Genomic DNA, 19,200 nt, shown 5'->3' on the forward strand with positions numbered 1-19,200 from the left:
TAGAACTAATCTCCCAAATTATTTTTGCCCCAATAAGATAAATATCTCTTGAGTTTGCTTCCATTACATAAAATCTAAGAAATATACAAAAATAATAATTAAATTAATGTCACTATAACAGCCTTGCATGTTCGTCATTATTGATAGTTGATGCCCTTAAGTAACCTCTTTTTTTTCTGCCTGATTGGTTTTACTTTCTCTATATAAAGCATCTCCTTGGTCTCTCTTTTTCACATCTTCCATTTGCATTGATAACATTGAGCAAAGCAATATGGAAATGAAAAATATATTTTGGGGTGTTTTATTGTTTGCTTTTGTTCTTGGAATGGTTGAGAGCTTTGATTTCAACGAGAAGGAGCTAGAATCCGAGGAAGGGTTGTGGGATTTGTACGAGAGATGGAGGAGCCACCACACGGTTTCACGAAGCTTCGATGAGAAGCAGAAGCGCTTCAACGTGTTCAGAGCCAATGTGATGAATATCCACAATACGAATAAAATGGATAAGCCTTACAAGCTGAAGTTGAACAGGTTTGCTGACATGACCAACCATGAATTCAGGAGCATCTATGCTAACTCCAAGGTGAGTCACCACAGAATGTTTCGAGGCATGCCACGTGGGAATGGTTCTTTCATGTATGAGAACGTTGACAGGGTTCCTCCTTCGGTGGATTGGAGGAAGAAAGGTGCTGTTACTGATGTAAAGGATCAAGGCAAATGTGGTAAAGTCACTTCGATTCTATTTAGCTTCACTAAAATGAGAAACCAACGATTAGAAGGGTCACTTTTATTTGCCAAAATCTTCTTAACTTTCTGCATGTTTCTTTAAGGTGACAAATAGAAGGTTGACATTATCTTTGTTTGTTTTAGGGTACTGATATAAACCAATTTAGGTTCAATACATAATTTTTCTTTCTTTTATCATAAATCTCTTGCTAGCTAAGATTAGGTTCAAATGAATAAAAATTGTTTTGCCTGAGGTACACCAAACACTTTCTTTGTTTTGAGCAAGTTGTAATAATGTCCTGTTGTTTTTTAATGTCTTGTTAAAGGTAGTTGTTGGGCCTTTTCAACTGTTGTAGCTGTTGAAGGTCTTAACCAGATCAAGACACATAAGCTAGTGTCATTGTCTGAGCAAGAACTGGTAGATTGTGACACTAAAGAGAATGAAGGTTGCCAAGGTGGGTTAATGGAAAGTGCATTCGATTTTATCAAACAACATGGCATTACTACAGAAACCAATTACCCTTATGAAGCAAGAGATGGAACTTGTGATGCATCAAAGGTGCACAGTCATATTTTTTGTGCTTATTATAATCTGATTTACTTTATTGATAAGGAATTTTAAGATGAAAAAAAATCACACTACAGGTGAAGAAACCTGCAGTGTCAATTGATGGATATGATACTGTCCCCGTGAACAATGAAGCTGCATTGCTCAAAGCTGTTGCCCATCAACCTGTATCAGTAGCCATTGATGCTGGCGGATTTGGCTTCCAGTTCTACTCAGAGGTGAACTCTAAATTCTAAAAACATTTTTACTTATTTTTTTGTTAATCACCAGTTTATCAAAAAACCTGTCTGATCATTTTTTTAAGGTTTCTCTTTTAAACAACTTCACTTTTAAGGTTTCATAATTATCTACAGGGAGTATTTACGGGTTTGTGTGGCACTGGTCTGAATCATGGTGTAGCAATTGTGGGGTATGGAACAACTCAAGATGGAACCAAATATTGGACAGTGAAGAACTCATGGGGATCTGAATGGGGAGAAAAAGGTTACATTAGAATGCAAAGGAGCGTATTTGACCACAAAGGTCTCTGTGGCATAGCAATGGAGGCTTCCTATCCAATCAAAAAGTCCTCCAAATCAATGGAAGAATCTTCATTTCTTAAGGACGAGCTTTAAATCATTTCTTCATGATTGTTGTTTAATTTTATTAAGGGAGAATAAAATAAAATAATTTAATGAATCAAGATAATGCTAATACATATATAAGTGAGGTTGTTTCTATTCCTACACTTGTAATATTTCTATTCCTAATTATCCATCCAAGTTGTTTGTGTGACATAGAAATATATAAATTATTAGTAATATTTATTATTAGATCACGATGTAAAATAATAGATAGTCTTTTTTCTCTTTTCGTATTCTCAAGTTTTTCTCAATAATTCAAAGGCAACTTCTTCCTGCACCTCTACAAATTTCTTCCGGCACCCTATAACTTTCCGAAAAGACTGTTTTGTTCCCTTTAAAAAATGACTTTCGGATTGTTCTTTTCAAAATATTTCACGTCTTTTCTGGATCATATTTTATGAATTTCGGATTTATAAATCCAGAATCAAAATAAAAGTGTTCTGGAAAAAATATTCCTAAATGATTTTTTGTCTTCTCAAATTTCTATTCCAGAAATATTCTTTGTTTATGGAATTACTATTATCTAAAACTGTAAAAGATAATTTTGATATTTTTGAAGAATGTAGGAGTGCAGGAAGAAAAATGTAGAGGTGCAGGAAGAAATACCCTAATTCAAAAGTTTTAAAAACCCAAAAGAAACGCGTAAGCGTAACAGTGTAGCTGAAAAGTGGTAAGCTTTTCTCATATTAATTACTTTCCAATTTGCAATCTCGAAAATAAAGTGGGATTGCTTTAATTAAGAATATGTTAGATAACAACTTACACTATTATAATTAAATCATGAAATAAAAATTAATTTTAAAAAAAATATTTAATTTTTATATTAACTAAATTATAAATTATTTTATAGATTAAATTTTTTTTTTCTAAAGCAGTTTTTATTATTATTAAATAGTTTCTAACTTGATATCTAATTAAAAATTAAGGTTTTAACTATCAATTATTTATATTCTAAATTTGCTGGCAAAAATCTTGATTGCTAATTAGATACCAACCATTTAAAAATAATAAAAACTAATTTAAAAATAAATAAAAAATTATATCTAAAATGATTTCTATAACAACTAATTATTTTTCATTTCTAAAATTGATTTTTACTTCATATTTTTTAATGTTACTCTCACCTTATCTACCTTAATAATAGAATTAGTAATTGGTCATTATAAATAATGACATGAAAGTTATAAGAGTAGTATTTGTTATCAACACATTTTTAATTAAATTAAAATAATAAAAATTATTTGTTATTAACATTCACAATATTATTTTATATTATTTTTGTAGTTTATCAAACAACAAGTGAAGAAAAATAAGTTATGTCATTCAATTAATGAGAAAATTAAAATATAGAAATTTAATAAATTTTTTAGTACTCCATCAAATAATATTTTTAATAAAAACTTAATTTAACATATCCAAATTTATTAGGTATTTAAAATTTAATTTAATTAAATAATTAATTGTTAAACACTTAATTTAAGAAAACTTAATAAATATTCACTTGATAAAATATGGAAAAATAATAAGATTTAAAGTTATGATTGGCTATCATGTAAAACATTAATTACATATTCTTCACTGTACTCAACTTTGAGCATGTTCGGAAAAAGAAAATTCACTTTCAACTAGTTTTTCCCCTTGGGTAGATTTTTTTTTTTTTTTTTTTTGCAATCAAAGAGATTAATCATTTAAAAATTGTTTTATAACAAAATGAGATACAATTTTTAAAAATATTTTATAAATATTTATTAATAATATAAATTATTTTAAATAATTTTTAGTTTAAAAAATAATATCAAATTTAATAAATATAATAACTAATTAGTTTTAATCACTAAATTAAATTATATTTAATTATTAATTGTTCTGAAACCTAAATCAATGGGATTATACAAATTGGGTCGAAAAAAATAACATTTTAACTGGCGATAGACGTCCAATTTGATTTTATATATATATATATATATATATATATATATATATATATATATATATATATATATATATATATATATATATATATATTATTTTTTTATTTTTTAAATTATAGTTTAAAATTAAAAAAAAAACACTGTTCAAATACTAAAAAAATACGCTTACTTTAATGTGACAATATTAGAAATCATCCATATTTTTATGAAATTATTTAATAATTTTTATATAACCATTACTATTTATATTTTTTTAAATATACATAGAGACACGGAGTATTTTTTTCCTACTAGTATATATATATATATATATATATATATATATATATATATATATATATATATAAAGAGTTTATATTATTAAAACTTATATTTTAAATATTAGTCATATTATGATAATATTTTGAAATTTAAACTCTCAAATTACATTGTGCTAAAGTTTACTTATTGTTTTTGCATAATTATGTGAGATACATATAATTTAATTTTTATTTATTTTATTATAAATTACTTTAACCCAAACATTTAACTATTGACCGAATGTATTCATTGTGTCAATGATAATGTTGATTTTCAGAATATTGACTTTAATATTTAAACAAGGAATATTTGTTGCATTTCATCTATGATAAAAATGGTGATCACATAATATATGTTTAAGATAAATCTTGAATACAATCCAATACACTTTAATTGGTAGCATATTAATATCAAACTCTATCAATAAAATTAACAATATAATTGAAGCGGGATTAATTTAAAAGAAGATTTCAATTTAAAGAAAAAAAATTAGCAGAAGCTATATGTTATTTGGTAAGATTAAAAGCCCCTTTAAAACTAAAAGCTATTGGGTTGAATTTGGTTTAACCAACTAAATTTACTAAGAGTATCTACTACATAAATTTTAAAATCCCTGAATTTGATTTAACCCAATTACATACTAAAAGCAATATTAGTGTAGAAATTTATTATAGATTTTTTTATCATAGTAAATTTATTTTATTATATAAGTATTATTAACAAACCTCTTACCTCTGTATTATTATTATTATTAAACATATTTATACAACTTTTCTTAAATCAAAATATAAAGTTAATTTTCTAAAATCTTTATGTCACGGTCATGCAAAATGATTTAATAATAATAACATGGTGTTTTTCATTAAAAAAAATTATTTGGATTTAAAATTTAGACTCTCATATCCAAGATTAAAATATTTTACTAAAAAATCATTTTTCAACAATATTATTTTATAGTATATAAGTGGGTGCATAATTTATTTGTAAGTTAATTTTATAAGATTGAGTTAGGTTTAAAGTTCATTTCTTAATATGGTATCAAAGTCATTTAGAGTATATCATAGCAAGAGAAGTTTGTTAAGCTTATCAGGTCACTCGCTATCTATCGTACCACTAATAATAAGTCATAGTAGACAATTAGTTATTGCACCATATTAAATTTGAACCAGCACCCTCTTTCATAGTAAAATGACAAAAATGCCTTTAAATAAAATGGGATACGGATAAAAATACATATTGGATCCCCTTTTGTGGAATATGTTTTCAAAACTTTATATTTTGTGTTCTAGAATTACTTTTTCGAAATGGGATTTTTATTTTTTATTTTTTTGAAAAAAAATATTAAAAAAAAAGAAAAAGGAAAGAAAATACAAAAATATGGGGGACTAGATCAAAACCCATATGTTAACAAAAACTATACATAGGTAGATTATACCTATTCATAAAGAATTCTAAGAACAGACTAGTTGGGAGTCTATTATACCAATGAAATAATTCTCTATGAATAAATTCTAAATTAGTCAACTTATCAGCACACGCATTCCCTTCACGAAAAATATGAGTTACCCTAAATCTGATTGTCCCACAAAAATTAAGACAAGTATTCCATCGATTCTGAAGCATCCACGGAACATTAGTCATAACAGTAAACGCAACACAAACTAAGACAGAATCACATTCAAGTCAGACATTAGTAAGTCCCATTTTTTTGAGCTTCCTCCATAGCATCTATAACTCCATAAAACTCAGCAACCAAAGCAAACTGAACTTCAAGAAACGCTAAAAAAGCACCAATAAATTCTCCCATACTCCCACGAAAAATACCTTCACAAGTAGCAAGACCAGGATACCCCCTAGCAGCCCCATTAGTATTAATTTTAACCCAACCTGGTGAAGGAAATTCCCATATAATAGGAAGAGGACGAACAACTTTACCACTACGAGTCTTAATACCGAAAAACTTAATCACGTTGAAGTCCAACATATCATTCTTCATTGAAGCTTTAAACGAATTTCACACTAGACAAGTTAAATCTTTAATTATCGAAATAGCCTTAGAAACCTCAATCTTATCCTGAAATCTAGCATAATTCCTCATACATCATATCATCCATATAGAAAAGGTTATCACCGCAAGCTTAATCAATTTAACCAAAGGACTACCATCACTCTTAATAAAAGAAAGTAGATCATCCTTATTAGAGAAATGAGAAGTTAGAAAAATTTGTCAAACCCAACTCCAAACATACAATGCGTTAGAACATTCAAAAAAATGAAATTTTATTTTTAAATTTTATTATTTTTATTTATGAAACACAGTAATGTTTTCTGAATATGCTTTTCCATAATATATTATTTATTATTTTTGAAAATTTAAAAATATGTAGATGCAGATTGCGAAATAAAACCTTACATTATATAAATAGATTCAAACCTAATTTTATAAGTTGATTGTATAAAATTAAATTAACCTTAAAATTAACTTCTTCTTAATACACGTTCAAATTCCTAAGAAACTGAAACCTTTTGTGATATCAAAATCATCCTAAATGTTTAATGGTGTGATAATTATAGTCTTCCAACCAGAATTCTGTTATAAAAGAATACCAATATTTTTTAACAAAAGTTACATTTATAAGAAAATACAAAATACACAAAAAAATTATACTAATACCTTTTTTCTATTAAAACATGTTTTTTTTTTTAATTTCTTATCCAACTTCATACCACACGTGTTACTTGTTAGCATCCCTCAAATTATTCTTTTGATCATATTATGTCAAGGGTGACAATACTTTAATATTCACCCAAGATACACTTGACATCTTGAAGAATAATACTTTAATAATATTTATTTTAATTTTTTAATTTAAAATTTTAATATATATTGTTATATTATTAAAGGGAATTGTTAAAGGAATATAATTTTTTTGAAAGAGTATGGAAGAAACATTTTTCTTAGTCAAAAGGTGCCGCATGCCTTGATATAAGGAGAAACGAAATAATTTCTTTCACACCTACAACTCAATACATATTAATATTTTAATTATTTATAATTTTTTAAATTTTAAAAATTATTTTAATATGTTATATAATTTTTTTATTACAAATATTAATATTTTTTTTAATGTAATGTGGAGAAGAGTGTGAAAATATCATCATCCATTATTTTATTATAATATAATATTTTATTAAAAAAATTAATTATAAAATAGATATATCTATTAAATAATAGTGTCAAATATGACTTTTTCTTTCTTTACTATTTGCTATATTTTGAATATATTAACTCGATTGGAGAAAACGAAATTGACTACATACATTCTAAATTTGACAGAAACAAAAGAAAATAAGATAAAAAAAATATATTTAATTTAAACTGGGAATAAATAAATGAAAGAATCTATAAATTTTATTATTTTTATAAACTTTTTCCTTTCAATCAAATTAAACTTAATAGTATTATTTGTTTTTTCTTCTCTTATCTTTTTTTCTTTCCGTATTACAATATCGACGAACTTAACAAAACCGGAACGTGTCCTTCTGAGTACAATATTTCTTCTTTTGTTGTATGAAGTAAAATTAGTTGATATTCAAGTGATACAATGAATATGTAATTAATTAGTAATGTATATCTTCCCTTATTTATAATAAATATTTTTTACTTATATAAGTTTTAATTATATGTGTAATCAATCTTAAATTGATTAGTGTTTAATAGTGCGATTATTACTCTAATGCGTACTTAATCTAATGTCTGAAAATACTAAATGTGATTGATATCCTTTTAGTATTTACTATATTATTGTTTCATTTAACCATATTATATATCTTATATAGTAACAATTTTTATGTTAATATACTATATCTCACAATTTTAAAAAATTGATAAAAAGTTATTTCAGTAATTACTTTAGAAAGCTGCTAGAGAACATCTAAAATAGTCACTCAAAGTGAGTCAATGAACTTGAAAAAGCAAGAATATATGTGTTTGATTAAGAAGATAAATATAGGTAAAATTCAAATAAGTACAGTAAAATAGATAAAATAATATAAATTAAAATGTATATGTATTTAGTTGAAAAAACAATAGATAGTTTTAAAATAGATAAAAAAAAGTAATAAAATAAATCATACATTTTAAATTGGATGGATAGTTTCAACTGTACTAAATAAATTAGGATAATTCTGCATAAATATTTGAGGTTTGAGGCACATGAAACATCAACTCACCTCAAGACGCTTTGTCCCATTTTCCTACTATGTTGTTGATTTTGTTATTATCTTGACCATTGACAGCAACATCAATTATTTTTTATGTTTTGTTATTTTGTTTTGTTCCACAATTATAAATTTAGTGTGTTGAAATTTTTAATAAATTTTTTATTATATAACAGATTATTTTAATAATATTTTAATTTTGATAAGTTATTTATGAATTATATTTTAATAAATACTCACATGAGTTTGAACTATTTGAATTTAAAGTATATATGCTCATGCTAAATACTGAAATTATAATGATTAAATTTGTTTTTTATTCATATACTATAATATTAAATTAATTTTTGTATAACACAAATCATATTGTTATTTTATGATAGTTTGCTTGGGTTGAAATTGACACCTTTGTAGCCCTGCTTTCACTTTAACTCTCATCACGTACACCACTACCCCACATCTTACGACCCTCTGTGTACCTTACCCTTCTTTTTCCATAAACCCAAATCGCCACCAACATAGTACCCAAGTAGTGAATACTGTTCTTTCGGCGATGCCTCTCCATTGGAACTTCTGCACTTAACTTTGTCTGGGACAATGGTCACAGATTAAAGCAAATGTAGTGTTGCTTGGTCAATGGGTTCCTGAAAGACATCACTAACGCCTCAATAGCTTCCTTTTGCTTTACACGTGCCTATTTCATGCTACCAATGTCTTTCTTTACTTCCACATTTTGAGGACTCTAATCATCATTAACACTTTTCTGTTCTCTCTCTTTTATTCTACCTACTGTTTCTTCTTCTGCACCAATCATGCTGTCCCAACATATGTTTAACTTCCTCCAACCCTTCCAATAATCAATCATGTTAACCTTTAGCCTCCCTTTCATATTCAAAAGTAAAATTCATAAAAAAAAGAAAGAAAAGGAGCAAACAAAACAAAACGTGAAAAAGAAATGTAGTTATTTATCTCTTTATTGTTTTAAATGTTAAAAAAGAAATCTAATTTTTGTGAATTTTGAGAGTTTATGTCATCTTTAATTAATTAATGCTATATATTTAATTTTATAACGAGATTTGAAATATTAATTAGATTTAGTTATATATAATGTGATGAAATTTATCTATTAAGTTGTATTTGTTTCCACGGTTATAGATAAATGGACTTGTGGGAGACATAGGTTGTGTGCGTGGAGATGAAAATATATAAAAGAGAGAAATTATGATTTTCACATTTTCGCTTACATGAGCGAAAAAAATAAGACCAAAATAATCCGAGTGTACATAGCTTTCAATGTGTTTTGATTTTCACATTCATGACTAACTATAGTGTTCATCAAAACTATGAAATGGTAATTAGTGGATAAAAAAGACTGCAAAAGAAAGAAATTATAATTAATTATATCTTAAGTATAATCGACTATACATAACATATAATCAGTTAATTTATAATATAATATAAATAATGTTAAAAATAAATTAAAATAATAATATTAAATATTAAATATATTTCTATAATAAATATACTTAATAATATTAATAAAAATAAATATAACTGTTTATAATAAAAAAAATATATTATATAATAATAATAAATAATAGTATAAATTATAATAAGAAAAAGTATATAAAAATAATATTATTAATAAAATTAAAAATAAATATTTAATTATTAATAATCATAGAGATTATTTAATTAACAAATCAACAAATGACTATTGTAATGTAGTAGAATTATTTTTTCAAAGTTGACGCATAATTAATTATGTTTTAAGCATAATATGTAATATGTTTTTTATTAATATGTGCAATATGCTTAATTATATTATGTATCAAAGATTCTTATAAATCTATTGCGAAGAAAGTTTAAAATATAAAAATTATTTCCTTTTAGGTTTTTTAATATTTTATTTTTTGTTGTTTAAACTTTGTCACGTCCTTTCTTATTTCAACTTTTTACGTTTGGGTTCAATCAAAAATTAAATAATTTATAGTTTCTAAGCTCAAAATTTTCAAAATAAATTACTTTAAAATAGTTACTAAATATTTTTTATGGTGATCAAAACAATTTATAAATTAATAAGTAGCCCATTCATCTTTTCAAATAGTTTGAAATCCAACACTAGCTTAGCGTGATAGCAAAATCTGATGAGAAATCCCAAATGTAACGTTCAGAGAAACAAAGGTTACTATTAAATCTAACATTTCCTTTAGTAAAGAGCCAGGTACAAGAAGTTCACACAGTCCAAAACCCTGCTTTACACAGAAGAGAAACTTCCCTATGAACAGGACAACACTGTCCTACAGTACATCACTATAATATTCATAGTAATTTAAAGCTTCTAATCCCGGGATTGTTTATTGTGCCTCCGATCTCCTCATCTCGCTTCCTCTTTGGAAGAGACAGGGAAGACAGGACTTTGGCTGAGGTCACCTTCCTCGCTAGAAGTTTCCATTTAGCATCGTCCTTTCTTTTCTCTTGCTGCATTTTCAATTGAAATTGCCTGTCACATTCACCCAAAACAGTAATGTTAGGAGTTACCCGAGAGTGAGACCGCTAAGGCACTGAGCTGTTTAGAAATAATAGATAAGACAATGCAATCATCACAAGATTAGAAGAAACTCAAGGAGATGACATGGACTTGGGGTGCACTACTAACTTAATAGCCGTTTTATTAGACAACTTCAACTTGATAAGAGCAATGCTATTTCATAAGATAAACATGACAATTTGAGGGTGTGATTAATGATGGTTGATCTGTAAAGCTAACAACAATTAATTGGATGAGTGAATGATAAATGTGAGTGGCTTGGTACTCTGTTTTTCTTTTTTATAATAAAGAAAGGGGGTGTAAAATTAATAATTCGATATCATATCACCAACCACAGATATTTTTTATAGGAGGGGGTCCCATCCTTGATGTATGTTTGTGATGATTTGACCTGTGATCCTTAATGGGAGTATGGAAATGGAAGGAAAATCTAATAATAACTTCACACCACGTTGGTATATTGATTTTATGAAATGTATTAGAGCCGTGTGTAGGACACCACTGGGAAGTAACTGGTGGTGGTGAAGACTGGCAGGCTGATAAAGGATGAATAGATGACAACTACGATGGACCTATGGAATAAAGACGCGACCCAGCCAAATACATATATCCCTGAAAAACATCAAGAACAGACCAGAAACACACCAAAAGCAATCATCGATGAACAGAAAGCAATTCACCATGGGATCGCAACTCCAATAATTAAGAAACTGGACAAGGGAATCACAACCGCATTATATTATTTCTCAACGAAAACGATTTGTGCTCCCCTTTGCTAAACAGTCTATTTCCTACAAGCCACACATCAATTTTCAAACTTATCATCATAATAATGTGGAACTTCTGCAGCGCAGCCCAAATCATGAATTCATCACACAAACTTCAAAAACCAACAAAACTAATTCTCAATCTTTGTAGATTGAGTCCACCTTCCTCTAATTAGTCTCAGCTCTATTCTCCGATCTATTATGAAATAATAAAACTAGTCCTGTAAAACTACTTTAGTGTGCATGGAACAAAAGTGTTTAGGACAACTCCAGTAATAGTAAATTACTCCTTAACATACATTAAAAATTTATAATGTGGATCTATTGTCCCGTTATTTTTAAGGGTAATACAAATTTTATTATAATATTTATTTATTTTATTTTAATATAATGTAATATTTATTGTAAAAAGTAGTTGTTAAGTAAAAGAAGGTGAAATAAGAAGTGCCAAAAAGATATTTTATTATTTTTAATCGATACATATTTTAAGTAATTGATATTATTTTCCTCTGTCCTGATCCAAAAACTTACATCAACAATTTCAATTTCATTTTAAACAATTCCCATACCAACTAACTGTTCTTCAGTGGAAAATTGCTTCAACAAACATTTTTTTTTCAATTTGTGTCTTGTTTTAAAAGATTTGTAAGGAAATTAATAAATATAATTTTTTAAACATGTAGAAATATTAAAAAAAATGAAAAATAAATAAATATATAAATAACACTACTACTGATAATAACAAACACCCCTTTAATTGTTAGCAAAATGAAAAGCGGAGAAATTTATACCGTGTGAAACCGGCAGGCGCACAACTCAATCAGAATATGAATTGAATAAGAAAAAAAATAAAAACTGGTTCTCAAACCCTATCTCAATTCCACGTTCAAATCTCTTATTCATCAAGACATCGTTTGTTTAGAGATAGTGAGAATAGAAAATTATATAAAAAAAAATTAAAGTAAATCTTTTACACAAAAAAAAAAAAAAAATCTTACAGAAATATAACATGATGGAAACATTGTCTTCAAAAAATATAAGTGTTTCGTTATAAAATAGTAATGTTATAAACTTCCTTTTTCTGTCTCTTTTCGCCAGTAAAGAAAACCATTTATTTGGGGGAAAAACTACCTTTTGGTAAGAAAAAGGACCACAAGAAAAGTCTGGACCAATACTTTTTCTTCCCTTAAATCCCATGATTAAGAAAAGTCATAAAAGACCATAATTAAATATATATTAATTATATGTAAAATAATATACCTCGTGACTTGAATAATTTCTATATTGTATTCGCAAAGAAAACACGAGTGTAGAATTCAATTTCAAATTGGAAAGTACCTGCAGAAAGGAACCTTGCAGGAGAGATCTGTTTGGTGACAAACGTAGGAATGAAGTCGAAAGAGTTGCCACATCCGTTTGCAGCGGACGCAGCCACCGCCCATCTTCTTCTCGCACGTGGCAAAGTGGCGGATCAGAACCTGAAGCCCTTCACACGTGGAGAATTTGCCACAGGGCCTCCTCTCTTTCTTCACCTCCGCATCATGGGGTCCAACGTGCGTGCACCCCTCCGCGCATATGTGTTCCAGACACTCCATCGCCTCGCTCAGTTCCCCGTACAGACCCTGCTCCATCCTATACCTCCTCGATTTCTTCTTCCTCTGTCATCAACCACCACTTTTCATTCCCAATCCATAAATAACCAATTCACTAATTCATGAGATTTCAGAATTTGTTAATTAATCAATTACCGTTTCGTGTTCGTCGATGAAGCTGAGAATGTCGAGTTCGAGCCAGGGATCGTGTTTGACGAGGAACTTCCACCCCTCCGTTGCCTCCACCGCTTTGAAGTTATAGGTGAGGAGCTTCATGCAGCGGAGGTGGAGATCCGGTGCGTCGCAGAGGCGCGCGAGTTGCAGCACGTCCACCACGTTCTCTGTGGTCAAGCGCTGGGTCAAACCCTTGATGCATCTCTGTTTCAGCTGCGGCACCAGGTAGACGTGCGACAATGCGAGCAGGTGCATCCCGTACTTGTCCATCGCCTCCTCCGTGCACCTGCGGGGGGCATCTCCGTCATTTTACAGAATCCAATCGAATCAATATAGAAGATACTAATCTGTGCTTGTATATAGTAGTTACCTGGAGGAGTAGAGGAATCCGACGAAGGCGATGACGGCGTCGCAAGGGACGCCCTGGATTTGGATTATTTTCTCCGAACTCCGATGCTTACGTGGCCGATCGATGAAGTTCTCCAAAACCGGCGACACCGAAGCCTGTTCAGGATAAAAAAAAAAGGTGATTAAAACAGAGCAATGAGAAGAGAAAGTTGCAACAAGAGGGGAATATTAGAAATTGAAGACAAACCAGAACGGCAGCGTGGGCTGGAATGCGTGTTCCTTGGGAACAGTGTATGAAGACATCGGGTTCGGGTAAGACCCGGGTGGTTTGGTAGTTGGTGGATACGGTTGTTTTGGGAGCCATGGAAAGGAAGAGAAGAATGTGAGAAGAAAGGAATGTGGGAAGTTGGGGAAAAGAATGAAGCAGAGATGGGGGGATGAATGTGAAGTGTGTATATATATAGATGAAAAGTGAGAGGGATTAGGTAGGGGCTGACGCGGAAACATCTTGTGGGCAAGAGTGACGTGGCTCGTTGGTTTCTGATTTCTCTCACACGCGCCATTATTTTTCCACCGCCTACAGTTCCCACCAGTAAATAAAGCTGTCATTTGTTACCTTTCTTCTACTCTATCTGTCTCTCACACTCCTTCCAAGTTTCGTTTCTTACCTTATTCTATTATGCTCATATTTCCAAAACAAAAACATCCATTATGATCAATTCATCACTGTGATAAACAGAATCCAAACAACACTTTTAGTTAAGGAAGTAAACATACAGGAAAGAAAGAAAAACAAATAAGATTCTTTTTAAATTCTCTTACTGTTTAAAAACAGATACACCTCTAAAAATATATGATAAATACTTAAATATATTTTAATTTTTGTATATATTTGTATCCATGCTTTTATTTTATATTTTTTCTAAAAATTATTTATTTGTACAACGAACCATAAAATTGTTAAAAATGTAAAAAATGACAAAAGCATTTGTAAAATCTAATATTATAAACTGTCATGATTTTAAGAGCTTAAAATCAAGTTTAAAATTTTGATGAATAAAAATCCTTTTATATTTTTCACCTGTTTAGTTTTTATCCTGTTCTTTTTTTCTTTTCAAAGTTCATACGAAGACAGATATTTAACTTTATATATATATATATATATATATATATATATATATATATATATATATATATATGTGTGTATTGTACATGGTCGTCACAGAATGCATGGTTGAGACATGCAAGGTCAAGCCAATCGAGCATGTCTCGAAAAGGTAGATTATCATATAAGGAAATTAAATGTCATAATTATTATCTACACAATATTTATCTAATACTTAAATTAACTCGGTAATTCATATTAACTAAGAGTCATTAACATAAAAGTTCATCTAACTCTATGGAAAAAACAAATATAAAAATTTAATAGCATTTGTTTTTCTTAACTATCAAGTACTGATTCGAGCGTAAAAAACCTTTAATAGGTATCCCGATTAAAACTAAAAGTCGAAAATCGAAACATATTAAATAACAAATCGAAGAGTCTAAAAAGTATTAATGACGTAAACAAAAAAACATTTCTAATCCTATACAAGAACAATAACATTTTTTTCCTTGCTTGCATGCATACCAAATAAAAAAAAAATCCTTTTTTATAAATGAGTTGATAAAATTAAGTGTCGTGTCTAATGGGTTGGATAAAAAAAATACACTAGATAGAAATAATAAATATGAATAAAAATATAAAAAAATAAAAGTTAAAAGAGTATTCAAGAAAAAGTGAGTGGAGAGTAGTACAATGAATCAAACCATTTTCGAAAACATTTTCATTTTATTTATAATTTATTAAATAATTTCAATTATTTTTGTATTTATCAGCCAAGTTTTCTTAAATAAATTTTAATGAATAAAAAATAAAATATAAATAAATTATACATATATGTTGATTTTTATTTTGATAAAAAAATTATTTTTTAAAACTCAAGTTTCCTTAAATTCTCTTTTATGTTTGAAGAATAATTAAGATAATCTTGTAATTATAAGTTATTTGAAGAGTTAGCACAATGATGATTAAATTTAACTAATTATATTTTTAATCATGTAATTATGTAATTGGCTATTTTTTGTAAGGGGTTTCATTTCTTTTTTTTTATTATTTTCTTTGGGTATTTAGACATGGGAGATATTGTTGGTGTATAGTTTGATATTCGGATAGTCAACTATGATTGTATTTTATTAAAAATTTAGATATATAGAGATATACTTTGTTATTTGAAAATTATTAGAAAATTGACTTTAAATCTAACTTAACTTCACGAAATCAACTTGGTAATGTGGTAATGTGGTATTTGTATTTTATTTATATGTTATAATTTGGTTATATGTATAAATAGTGGAGGATCTCAAAGAAACACTCTCACATCGAAAACATTAAGTGTGAAAATAAAGCGAAACTAATTATGGGTGACACAGTTAACCTAATAACAAATTTTACTAATATATATTCATAAGTTTTGATATCATCTATGAGAGTGAATTGTAAATTTTAACTCAATCTAACAAAAACATTATTGGTAAGGTGAGGTTTGTGTCCCACTTGTAAATTATATTTTGGTCATATCTATGTGGGATCTTTAGAGGGAATCTAAGTATATATGAAAAATAATAATTTTTGAAACATGTAATAGATGACACTACAAATACATCAGTGAAACACTAAGAGGAAGTTCAAGCGATATGCATTCAAATATAATATGAATGTTCAAGCGAAAAAAATATAAAAATATATTTATTCTTTAAAGTTGTCCTATTTAAACAATATGATACTTTTTAAAGATAATTTTTTTTTCAATAATAAGAAGTAAAGTTGTTTAAACAATAATAATAGGATGATGATGATAATAATGTTAATATTTTTCATAATATGTTAATTTTTATATGTATGGTTGTACATGATTGATTGATGTATGAGATAATATTGTGTTTGAAATGATGATGTATGCAATTAATGTGATAACAATGTATTATAATCTTATAATAGGTATAGGTAAGTGACATATGTATGATATATTACCATTTATGAATGTAGTACTTTATGTGTCTGTTTTAGTCGATGATTGTGTTGTTATCTATTAATGTTTAGTAAATATATTTAAAAAGTAAATTAAAGATAATAAATATTAATAATGGTGTATTTCAGATGTGAACCAGTATGAAAATGAATACCAATGTCATATTTATGGTCTTAATTTCCTTATCATTGAGTGGATGTCTATCATATTTATAGTAATTCCGCGTGGATCTATATTTTTCGCTATTATTGTTTGAAGTTGTATATGTAAATTTGTCATAAATTACTATTAAAATATGTTTAACTTTATATTTAGCTCCAGGAGAAATGTTAGGAATAATAGTACAAAATATATAAATCTCGTTTCTAATCTTATCGCTTTCAATAAATTTTATTCTAAGTGTCTTAAAAATAAGATATTAAAATCCATGGGGTCTACGTGTTTCATAAATAATTCATCTAAACTAAATCAAATAATTTATTTATTTTAATATTAATTAATAATACAATTATCTCAAAAAATTGGTGATGTAACTATAAAATAAAATTGAAAGTATTATTTAAAATAAAATGGCCCCGCCTTATGCTAAGAAATCATCTCTGTCTTCTAAATTTTATTGATAAAAAATTACTAGTACATTTTTTTAAATATCTATAGAATTAAATTATTTAAGTTGTTTGATAAAAAAAAACAATTATTTAAGCAGTGAGCTATATTATTGATAGCTCACAACAAAACAATAAGTATATCTAGTTGCATAAGGAATCAATGAGAGCCACAACATAGTTAATATTTCTAAGGAAAACTTATTTTTTTAATCGCATTTTTCCTGATTGGCATAGCTTAAACTTACAATCTTAGATTAACAATCATTTAGATGAGTACTGTGAAGAAGATATTTAGCAAAACAAGAACCCATCTGTTACAATCACAGTAACGTGCCAATTCGTGATAGGTTTTTTGTTTCAACGACGAAAAGATTGAAGTAAAATTTCGTATCAGACAATCTTTAGTGCTGTCAATGTTTGGTTCACAAATATCTTGGTTGATATTTGTGCATTGAAAAGAGAGATATTAGTAAAATGGCTTTGTTTCTTGTCATTTGGAACTTTTATTTAATTTATTATTATTTAAAATAGTTAAATATTGGGCTAAAGTAATTAAATGGGCCAATTTAAATTTTTTATTATGGATGTGCAACAATTTTTTTTACAAAATTGGGTTAAGCAGCGGAGATCAAACTGATTTTAAAGTTAAAACTCGTCTATTATCCGTATGATTTTATTTAATTATATTAATTAATTAAAATTATGTAAGAGTAACACAATTTTAATGCAAAATAATATAATTAAATTTGTGTCACTTGTGTACAACTTTAATTCTATTTAGTAATAAAGGTGTATTGTTTATCTACAAAACTGTGTATAACTTTAATTATATTATTTAGTAATAAAGGTATTGTTTATGTACAAATTTATTGGTTGTAAAAGAAAAATAGGTTTAATATATGAAAGATTTTAATTTTTTTTATACATGTATTTATAATTTTTACAACTAAATTTTAATTTTTTTTATATATTAAACTTATTTTTTTCAGAATCAAAGATAACTTGTGCGCACAATTCACAATTCAGTGTATAATAATAAAACTGAAGTTGTATATGGGTAACAACTTCAATTCTCTGCACTAAAATTGTATTACTCATGTTCATGCACAATTTCAGTTAATTAACATAATTAAATAAAGTTGTAGTAGCATACGAGTTCTAACTTAAAATCATTTTAATATCTGACAACTTAACCCAATTTCATTTTTTTTTTACCCAGATCAGTAAAGTTTAAAATGCCCCATTTACATATTTTAGCCTAATATATCCATTCTCATGGATTAATAGTGTTTGATAATTATAAAGTCACTTACAAAACTTCTAACATCGTATTCTTATCTGGAGTCTTAAATCCATACAGCTATTAGATTTTGGTCAATTCTCGACTTCTAGATCAAAGATCACTCTTGACTGGATGTGTATACCTACGAGGGGGCTCCGATGATAAAGCTAAAATAAATTTGCTCAATTATCAAATAAAAAACACTCTACATATATACATGTTAAACAGACCACCTATCTATAATGGTTGTTGGTATTTAATTTGATTGGACTTTTACTTTTTACTCATTTCAGTTACTAAATACATTTTTAGTATTTTGAGTCTATTTATTGAGTTTTGGTACATTATTATTTTATTCTATTTTTTATTTATATTATTTTAACTTTTAATGTGGAACATTTCGACCTTTCAACCTAATCAACATATATATTTCTCTTA

At 27.5% G+C, this 19,200-nt stretch overlaps 2 protein-coding genes across 2 annotated transcripts; one reads left to right on the forward strand and one right to left on the reverse strand.

Moving 5' to 3' along the window:
- Positions 1 to 218: 218 nt before the first annotated feature.
- Positions 219 to 2,103, forward strand: LOC137807936 (vignain). Its single transcript, XM_068608797.2, has 4 exons — positions 219 to 719; positions 1,050 to 1,282; positions 1,369 to 1,509; positions 1,645 to 2,103. The coding sequence occupies exons 1-4, from the start codon at positions 272 to 274 to the stop codon at positions 1,903 to 1,905; spliced, it is 1,083 nt and encodes a 360-aa protein (XP_068464898.1). The 5' UTR covers positions 219 to 271; the 3' UTR covers positions 1,906 to 2,103.
- An 8,448-nt stretch (positions 2,104 to 10,551) lies between these two features.
- LOC137807937 (BTB/POZ and TAZ domain-containing protein 1) lies at positions 10,552 to 14,237 on the reverse strand. The gene is made up of 5 exons (XM_068608798.2): positions 14,046 to 14,237; positions 13,821 to 13,954; positions 13,433 to 13,736; positions 13,023 to 13,342; positions 10,552 to 10,869 (listed from the first exon to the last, which is right to left on the reverse strand). The coding sequence occupies exons 1-5, from the start codon at positions 14,160 to 14,162 to the stop codon at positions 10,689 to 10,691; spliced, it is 1,056 nt and encodes a 351-aa protein (XP_068464899.1). The 5' UTR covers positions 14,163 to 14,237; the 3' UTR covers positions 10,552 to 10,688.
- Positions 14,238 to 19,200: the final 4,963 nt, after the last annotated feature.

The sequence above is a fragment of the Phaseolus vulgaris genome, chromosome 3, assembly GCF_051622355.1.
Source record: "Phaseolus vulgaris cultivar YP4 chromosome 3, ASM5162235v1, whole genome shotgun sequence".
Classification (NCBI taxonomy): Eukaryota; Viridiplantae; Streptophyta; class Magnoliopsida; order Fabales; family Fabaceae; genus Phaseolus; species Phaseolus vulgaris.

What these genes read in the sequence shown, in the direction of transcription:
- LOC137807936 (XM_068608797.2), top strand. Translation starts at nt 272, where the DNA reads ATGGAAATGAAAAATATATTTTGGGGTGTTTTATTGTTTGCTTTTGTT. An exon ending in GAACTTGTGATGCATCAAAG is followed by an intron (nt 1,283 to 1,368) that starts GTGCACAGTCAT and finishes ATCACACTACAG; the next exon opens with GTGAAGAAACCTGCAGTGTC. An exon ending in GCTTCCAGTTCTACTCAGAG is followed by an intron (nt 1,510 to 1,644) that starts GTGAACTCTAAA and finishes AATTATCTACAG; the next exon opens with GGAGTATTTACGGGTTTGTG.
- LOC137807937 (XM_068608798.2), bottom strand. Translation starts at nt 14,162, where the DNA reads ATGGCTCCCAAAACAACCGTATCCACCAACTACCAAACCACCCGGGTC. An exon ending in CAGCCCACGCTGCCGTTCTG is followed by an intron (nt 13,955 to 14,045) that starts GTTTGTCTTCAA and finishes TATCCTGAACAG; the next exon opens with GCTTCGGTGTCGCCGGTTTT. An exon ending in GGATTCCTCTACTCCTCCAG is followed by an intron (nt 13,737 to 13,820) that starts GTAACTACTATA and finishes TGCCCCCCGCAG; the next exon opens with GTGCACGGAGGAGGCGATGG.